At 33.0% G+C, this 9,000-nt stretch overlaps 3 protein-coding genes across 3 annotated transcripts in view; 2 read left to right on the forward strand and 1 right to left on the reverse strand.

The window, feature by feature from the left end:
* LOC119834035 (cathepsin L-like) overlaps positions 1-3,568 on the reverse strand; it is an 8,775-nt gene extending 5,207 nt beyond the window's left edge. The window contains exons 1-3 of the mRNA XM_038358312.1: positions 3,413-3,568; positions 2,253-2,354; positions 687-889 (exon numbers count right to left, since the gene is read on the reverse strand). Of these exons, the coding sequence (XP_038214240.1) occupies positions 687-889; positions 2,253-2,345 (296 nt within the window). The 5' untranslated portion in view covers positions 2,346-2,354; positions 3,413-3,568. The remainder of the gene's footprint in view (positions 1-686; positions 890-2,252; positions 2,355-3,412) is intronic.
* An 830-nt stretch (positions 3,569-4,398) lies between these two features.
* Positions 4,399-7,119, forward strand: LOC119833881 (probable ATP-dependent RNA helicase DDX10). The gene is made up of 3 exons (XM_038358098.1): positions 4,399-4,588; positions 4,702-6,833; positions 6,946-7,119. Exons 1-3 carry the CDS (start codon positions 4,460-4,462, stop codon positions 7,097-7,099), a joined length of 2,415 nt encoding a protein of 804 aa, XP_038214026.1. The 5' UTR covers positions 4,399-4,459; the 3' UTR covers positions 7,100-7,119.
* Positions 7,120-7,756: 637 nt separating this feature from the next.
* Positions 7,757-9,000, forward strand: part of LOC119834036 (serine/threonine-protein phosphatase 6 regulatory subunit 3-B) — a 5,733-nt gene continuing 4,489 nt past the window's right edge. Inside the window, exons 1-4 of the mRNA XM_038358313.1 lie at positions 7,757-7,928; positions 8,111-8,190; positions 8,267-8,540; positions 8,735-8,899. Coding sequence (XP_038214241.1) covers positions 7,869-7,928; positions 8,111-8,190; positions 8,267-8,540; positions 8,735-8,899 — 579 coding nt within the window. The 5' untranslated portion in view covers positions 7,757-7,868. The remainder of the gene's footprint in view (positions 7,929-8,110; positions 8,191-8,266; positions 8,541-8,734; positions 8,900-9,000) is intronic.

A 9,000-nucleotide genomic window follows, 5' to 3' on the forward strand; every position in this document is an offset into this window, starting at 1 on the left:
CAATAATGAAACATTAAAGTCAACAATAATATACCAACGAATTTTAAAGAATTGTGTTTAATCTCATTATCATTCATAATAATATAAAGAGTCCATAAAAATATTAAACTTGTTGAGGTCCCTTAATATCCGAGTGGTCACTGAACTTTGGGACGCGTTGGGATTCGAAAGCCCAATTTAGACCCTGATTTCGATTAAGTCAAGGAACTCTGGTCCTGCGTATAGGAGTATCGACCCGAGTGCTTTTCTTATCGCTATCTGCATTTTGAATGTCATTCAAATAAATAAAAAGGTAAATAACGGTGTGATGATACATTGTCTTTTTTATATAAATTTATATACCAATGACCTATCCAAAAAGCTCAGTAGTCGCGAAAATCATTAACAACTCTACGATAAACAATTGGTTATTTCTTATAAATAAATTTAACCTACACCAAAAAAATATTTATAAATACCTGAACAAACCCAAGCCATAATACTAACTTATGTTTGATTTTACGCAAATATTATATATACATTGAGAAATTAAAGAGATTATCGGATTAAAAACGCGATCTATTCATGATAGTATTCACGCGCTCGCTGTTAAGTGTTCGAAACGTTGGGTTAAATAAAGAATCGTTACAAAAAGGGTTACTATAGCGAAAAATCAATTGGCCAAGACACACAATGCCGTGACTCACTTGACGGTCCTGTTGAAACCGTTCATGGTGTGCACGAACTCGTGGTGCAGCATGTCGGAGTACTTGTTCGGTTTCAGCTTGAAGCTGCTCTGGCCGCGCTCGTACTTCGCGTTGTGCTTCGCCACCTTGTGCTTGTTCTCCGCGAATATCTTCATGCGGAACTTATCTTCCACCTCGCTGTCGTACTCCTTCTTGTGCTCGAGCTGCGCAAAATAGCACCTTATTTTAATTGGAGAAGGAATATTTCGAAAAAACACAACTCCCGTTCAGGATGTGGAACGTCAATGATAAAAATGTCTAGTTTACTGAACTGTTTTACTATAGGCCAATAAGTGATCAGCACCCTATGCATCGCATGCTACTACAGATAACTAAACAGTTATTGCGTGACAGCAGCTGAGACTTCCTAATATTTGAGTTTCTTAGATCTACTCTATGATCTTGCCCTAAACATTCTTCCCAGGACGCGCTCACTAAGGTCAAATAAACAACTCGAAGTACATAAAAATCTGTAGGTAAGCTAAGCTAATCAATGTAAACAATGTATGCCTGCACTTCCTTCATAATCAGCTTATCATATTCAATGTTAATAGCTATCATAAAATGGATAATATTATATGAAAAAAGATCATACAATATGTAAAAACCGGACTCGGGTCATAAAACCCTGGGACTCTTCGAGGCTGGGGTAAACGACATTGAGTAATTGAGATTACCTCAAAAAACAATATCCATATTACTTGTTTTATCAGAAAACCTGCCCCGCAAGTGTATCGAATGCACTTTAATGAATTATGAGGTATGTAGATAATAATACAATAAAAAATATTGTGCATAAGGCAATCTTATCACTATCTAGCCATCCGCCCCGGCTTCGCCCGTGCTACATATATAGTCGCTCAATAAAGTTGCAGCTTTCAATGGCGAAAGAATTTTGAAATCGGTCCAGCAGTTTTTGAGTGAAAACGTTACAGACATACAAAAATACAAAAGCGTCCCCTTTATAATATTAGTGTACACAGAGGGACGTTTAATTTTCATCAAATCATACACTTTCAATGAATTTAATTGAAATTATTTATTATGCTGAGAATATTGAATGTCGGCGAGTATTGAGCATAATTCTCGTCACCCTTGAACTCGTTACTTCTCTTATAATAACATCATTTGATATCAATACACACCTAAGTTGAGTAAATTATATGCAATTGTTATTTATTACACTCTCTCTTCATGTTTATTTTCTTTTGTTAATCCCTTTTTTAAGTAATTAAATATAGAACCAACAATGGGTTACTTTTTAGATTCAATATCAGTATAAAAGTATCAAAAATCCATAGTTAATCTTGAACTAAGGGCAATTAATATTGCCTTGTTGGTTTGAACATAAAAAATATAAATTAATTTGTTAGCGCGTATAAATAGTATCCATTGCGGAAAATAGTGAAATTGCCCGCGTGCCCAGTGTCCATAAGGAAGTGTGTACAGTTTCTGAGTGTGTCATTGAGCTATGTCTATAAAATTGGGGAAAATAAAAGATGTATAAGGAATAGATGGAAACCTTACCTTGAAGGCGTTCCACTCCTCGCGGACGAGGTCGAAAAAGCTGACGGCGCTTGCCGCCGCCACCAACATCAGCACCACTGCTAGACTCTTCATTTTGATTACCTTTGAGATAAATTAATTTGAATAAATTGAAACATTTCTCAATTTAGGTTAGCCGAATATTTTTTTGTTCCTTAAATTTTTATCTACCATGAAAAAAGGTCTAATGTATCGACTACTATTACGATACGCTACGACGACGAATACGTCCAGTTAATCACAGGATTAATTTAAGTTGAATTAATCGGTTTTAGAAAAACTTCTTTCCGATACTGTGCGTTTTTTACATTTACAAATGTTAACGTAGCTATTATTAAAGTTAATTTATTAAATTAATTCTTAATCCATTATTCCTACCAATTGCAGCCTGTAGAAAAATTATATTGTGTAGGTAGGTAACTTTACACGTGCGCCCGACCTAGGATGACCTCGTTCTTCGTTAGTGATTCAAACAAAGAATTGAGATGTACTGTAGGTATCTATCGCGATATAATATCATGTTTATTATTTTTACCCTCATTATACAAAGAAACCACATTACCTCCCATTTTTTGAGAGGAGATATCTTATTTTCTAAAAAATTAAAATTATAATAACTATGTATTAATAATAATTATTGCAACAACAAAAATATTTAAATATTCGATACATACCCACACTACTATTCTAATATTATAAACGCAAAAGTTTGTAAGACAAAAACAGGTGGTCGAATTTGTCTAGAAATTAACAACAGCATTAGCTAAGCTAATTTATGCCCGGATAATATTTTAGACGAAGTTTTCATATTGCTTTTTATACTGACTATCAAATATGTTTTCTCCGAGCTCCTAACCAGTTTGTATTCAGTATTACGCAAAAAATAAACCCGTTTCGTCGTTCGTAACAATGAAACAATGTTTGTAAACAGTTGGGAGTAATAGGAGTAGTGTATGCTTAATGTTCAAATTTTCCAAATTATAACTGTATAGAATTGGACTATATTATAATAGACTAAACAGGTCTGGATGACTCGACACTGAACAGAACCTTCTAACAATGAGGATAATTTAATAACATGGAATCAGGAGTACACTAAACAACTTAAATTAAAACAAATATTTTAAATTTTATAAGCTCACCTTAAAATTTTAGTACTCTATAACGCGACGAAATATTTTCTTGTATACGAGCTTTTACAAATATCACTTTTACAATTCACGTCCGACGTACCTCGTAACTGAATACAAAGCGTTGAATAAGTGACTCGAACAAATTGATTTAAAAAGAAGACAATAAACGAATGAGTGAACGAGATGCTATAGATAATGAAACGGAAATGTAAATGAATCAAAAGATGCACAAAAATTTTGCTTATGACTGTTTGCTATATTTAACACCCAACCTCAACACAATATTATAATAACATAATTTTAAATATCAATTAATATATTGAAACATATTACCTGAAATTCTTACTTCTTTTTTCTTCCAAAAATGATACAATAAACATTGAAATTAAATGTTACAGACAACAAATATGTAATGATAAAAATCAGTGTTTTATATAGTTTCCAAATAAACAAAAGGACAGTTGCAAGAAACCAACGAATTAGAATTCTGTTTTATTGAACTTGTAATTAATCACATTAATCATAAAGAGTATCAAGTTTCTTGCCAATTCTTCTCTGTAGAAACATTATTTAGAAACTACGGTAGTTTAAAAAAATTATGAATTCATCATTTATACTTGTAAAAGGTTACATGCACAGATCTTCGGAAATCGCGCAGCCGGTTACATGAATGCAAATTTTTTTTAATTCTACAGACAACCTCTATGCAACATAATAGTGTTCTCTATCTTTTCGATCATCACGCGATCCTACCTTATTTGTACAAATTTCCGAGTATCTTAGTGGCTAAATAGGTGCGAAAAACAAAATTAATAAAATAAAGATTTAGTCGAGTCAATCCATTCTACTCTATTTTTTCTGGCGAGTAGCGCCTCCAGTGCCTTCATTTTATGGAAGAAAAAAAAACTGTAGTAGTAGTAGTATGTCAAATTCGAACGACATTGAGCAATGTCATTGTCACACTAGTTACTAATCCTAATGTCAGATGTCAGTTGCTAATCGACATTCGACATGTGGGTTCTGTAAATGTGATTTTGGAAATTAAGAAAATAAACCATGAAAAAAGAAAGTAGTAATAATAAACAGCAAGGGAGAAAAGCAAAGCATAGGCTATTTAAACCTAGAAAGAAACGTAGCGTTGAAGAAGATGCTGCTATACAATATTTACAGGGACAATACGATAAAGTATGTACAAGTATAAAATTTTAATTTTAGTTTTCTTCTAAAACGTTTAGGATGTTGTTATACATTAATATATATATTATATACCATCTAATTATACCTTCTTTATTTTACAGATTGTACCAGAAGAAATTAAAACGTTTAAAGACTTTCCACTGTCTCAAAAAACTTTGAAGGGACTTAAAGAAAACAATTTTTCAATTCCTACTGACATTCAGAGGCAAGCAATCGGATACGCTTTGCAAGGGAAAGATATTCTTGGAGCTGCAAAGACTGGTTCCGGAAAAACATTGGCATTTTTAATTCCAATATTAGAATTATTATTCTGTAAAAAATGGACACGACTTGATGGTGTTGGAGCACTCGTTATATCACCTACAAGAGAGTTAGCTTATCAAATTTATGAAACTTTAAGAAAAATTGGACATAACCATGATTTTTCAGCAGGTTTGATAATTGGAGGTCAAAATTTGAAGTTTGAACGTAAACGGATGGACCAAATTAATATTCTTATATGCACGCCTGGTCGCTTGTTGCAGCATATGGATGAAAATCCTCTATTTGATTGTAGCAGTCTTCAAATTCTTGTTTTAGATGAAGCTGACAGATGTTTAGACATGGGCTTTGAGCCGACAATGAATGCAATTATTGAAAATTTGCCACCAAAAAGACAAACATTATTGTTTTCAGCTACACAAACAAAATCTGTAAAAGATTTGGCCAGACTCAGTCTATCCTTCCCCACTTATGTTGCACCGCATGAGCAGGCAGAAACGGTGACACCAGAGTCATTGCAACAGAGCTACATTGTGTGTGAGATTGATGAAAAAGTGGGCATATTGTGGTCTTTTATTAAGAATCATTTAAAACAAAAAGTTTTAGTTTTTATGGCAACATGCAAACAAGTGAAATATGTGTATGAATTGTTTTGTAAATTAAGACCAGGTGTGAGCTTATTGGCTCTGTATGGCACTCTACATCAAGAGAAACGGGAAAGGATTTACCAAGAGTTCTGTAGAAAATCAAATGTTGTACTATTTGCAACAGATTTGGCATCAAGGGGATTAGATTTTCCTCGGGTCAATTGGGTTATACAATATGACTGCCCTGAAAATGTTGAGACATACATACACAGGGCAGGAAGAACAGCTAGAGGAGTTTTAGGGAAAGGAGAAGGATTGTTAATGTTATTGCCTAATGAAGAAAAAATTATTGATGATTTAAACAAGAGTAAAATTCCAATTAACAAAATATCTGTAGATCCATCAAAAGTCATGTCTCCACAACGAAAAATAGAAGCTCTTCTTTCAGACAACACAGAACTGAAACAGTCGGCTCAGAGGGCATTCGTTAGCTATTTAAAATCTGTATTCGTAATGAAAAACAAAGAGATTTTTAATGTACAACTTCTAGATACAGATGCCTATGCTAAGTCTCTAGGCTTAATTGTTCCACCAAGAATTAGATTTTTACAAAAGTTAGAAAGAGGTAGGGCCATGTTAAAAGCAAAGGAAAATGCAGAGAGGGACAATGCTATTGAGAAACTAAAAACGAAAGCATCTGATTCTTGTACAGAGGAAAGTGAGTCGGAAGAAGTTGTTGAAGAAGAAGTAATTAAACCTAAAAGCAAGAAGAATGATATACCGACGTTTGATTTCCACAATGATGCTGATAGTGATGAAGATGACTTCCTTCAAGTTAAGAAAAAGAATGTAGAAGTGGAACCAGCTGCAGTTGAAGAATTTCCGTCATCTAAAAAGAAAAAGCCACTCACGAAAGCAGCAGTCGCTAAGAAAATCCTTAAAAAGAAAATTAAAGTAAATACAACAATAAAGTTCACTGAAGATGGTGAAGTTATAGAAGATGAAAAGAAAGATGTTAAGTCAGAACTGGCCAAACAATTTGTAAATGAAAATGTTGGCGGTATAGACATTGAGAAAGCTAAAGAAGTGCTGAAGGAGGAAGATAAATATGATAAAGAGAGGTTCAGGGAAAAAGTTAAAGCAAAGCACAAAGAGCAAAAACGAAAACTAAAGAATAAGAAAAAAGAAGAAGATGAAGGTGAAAAAGATGATTTTGGCAGTCAGTCAGAGTCTGAAGGGCCAGATCTTTCATGGCTTCCAGATCCTGACAAGGTCTATGATAAGAAAAATGAGAGTGGTGATGAAGATAGTGATGATGACAGGGATATTTTACAATCTGATGATCAGTCAATATCCAGTGATGGGGATGAAGAAAAATATCACAGGTAGGTTATGAGCCATCTCATGGTAAAGTATACTTTTTTAACTGACTTTAATTAAAGATTATATCAGTCTTGTGTTTTATTGTTAGTGTCAATGTTTTTTTTTTATTTACAGGCCAACAAAACGTAAATTAATTGCCAGTAAAGGAATTCCACAAGAAAGTGTAACACCACGGAAAATCAAGAAAATTGAAGATATTTCTGCTACATTATCAGTCAATGAGGCAGAAGCTCTGGCAATGCAGTTACTTCAATCGAAACGAAAATAATAAATTAAAATATTATCATCTTTTTTCTTTTATTTGAAACCTTATTTTAAAATTTAGTCCCTTAATAAATAATGGAGTAATTAGTACATACAAATGTAATATTTGTAGAATTAGTGTACGCCATAAGAGCGGCAGTTTGAAATGCTGGCGACCTACTACCTACATAGAGAAGACATTAAACCAAAGAGAAGTATATGTTATATTTTAATTTTTGCTTTGCACTTTTTGCATGGAATGTCAAGTTTTACGATTTTTATATGGACTACAATCTATTTAATTATTAAGATTGTCCTAACAAATTCAGATAAGCTCGTTTAAACAAAGAGATTTATTTTAAAACCTACATGATATGGACTTTACATTTCATGACCATACATTTTAGTATCGCTTGAATGCTGTAGAGTTCTATGCTTATTCAAAGATTATAACAATTTGTGTTCGACTTTAATATATTATCATCACATAGCACATGAATACAATCAATCACCGACATATATATTTATGTGAATGTAATAAAATATTAATTATTAACATACGATTTGAATGTTTGAACTGAAAATGAAAAGTGTATATTTCCAACTAGCAGCACTTAAATTAGACGTCATTGTCTTTGAGCTCTTTTACTATATTGTTTATGGTACTTTCTGTCTTGACTCTTGTCAGAAAAAGGATCGTTGCACTTTTTTATCACAAAAGCGCTTAAATCTTTAAAAAAATAAGTTTTTATATGGATTTAGTATAGTTTATCAAATTGTACTTAATTGTAAAAATGTTCTGGAGCGCGAATTATGTGGGCATGAGGGAGTTGAATTTCCTTTTAAAAGAGGAGGTTGGTGTTTTTGTTTTTTGCCTTGGTGGTTAGGTGCAGACGTCTCGGAATTTAATAATACCTCATGATTTACACACATATTGCTAACGGTTTCATAATAATTACATGGACAATTCAATTTGCTACGGCATTTCATGCAAAGAAGGCAGTATAAATTCTGATTAACGGTAATTTTCTTGCAGAACGTAACGTTGACACAAATCTTGGAGGCGGATGATATCCTGCAGGAGTGTAAGGCGGACAATAAGGCTTTAATACAATTGTAAATATTTAACATACGTTATATTTAATTATTGTAAAGTAAACAAATGTACTGTCATGTTATATTATAATTTCAGTCTTACAAGATCAGAAATTTTGGCCGAGCTCATAACGCTCATAACAGAAGAACCACCCAAGGATGTAGAGCTGACGTCACAGTACCGGCACTCCAACATAGCGTGTGAGGTGTTAACAAGCCAGTTATCAACATTGAGTCACCGACTATGCATGGATCCGGTGCAAATGAATAGACTCTGTGACTTTGTGAACAGGGAACCACCTCTCAATCCTCTGTTGGCTTCATACTTCAGTAGAACTGTAGAAACATTGCTTAAAAAGAGTCCCAAACAGGTAAATCTGATCAAGTTTTAGTTTTATAGATAGAGAAATATAAAAGATTAGCAGAATTGAATCCTGACAGCATAATAATTTAAATTCTTCCATCACTATTGAGTAAACATTAATTATTATATGATTTTCAAGCGCAAAATTTTTGTAAAATTTTACATTTACAAAATATTATTCTAATTGAAGTCTCATTGCAGGATTGCTATCTACATCACATAGTGTGTTTGAGAGCATTAGATTTCTTCAAAGCACGGAGGGACTTCTTGCCCAATCTATTGAGGCATATCTCCACATCAGCTATAGCTGACACCTTCAAGTATTTCATAGGCCTTTCAGATCCATTTGACAAAATTATTATGGAGGTTAGTATATTAGTTATATTTTCTACTGATTTTGAAATGAAAAATATTAATATTTTTGTATATTTCAAATTGATTACTATTATTTTATCTACAAATTTATA

Source organism: Zerene cesonia, chromosome 18, assembly GCF_012273895.1.
Source record: "Zerene cesonia ecotype Mississippi chromosome 18, Zerene_cesonia_1.1, whole genome shotgun sequence".
In the NCBI taxonomy this organism is placed as follows: domain Eukaryota; kingdom Metazoa; phylum Arthropoda; class Insecta; order Lepidoptera; family Pieridae; genus Zerene; species Zerene cesonia.

Coding starts and splice junctions, on each gene's coding strand:
- LOC119833881 (XM_038358098.1), top strand. CDS start 4,460: ATGAAAAAAGAAAGTAGTAATAATAAACAGCAAGGGAGAAAAGCAAAG. Junction 4,589..4,701: donor TACAGGGACAATACGATAAA/GTATGTACAAGT, acceptor TTTATTTTACAG/ATTGTACCAGAAGAAATTAA. Junction 6,834..6,945: donor GATGAAGAAAAATATCACAG/GTAGGTTATGAG, acceptor TTTTATTTACAG/GCCAACAAAACGTAAATTAA.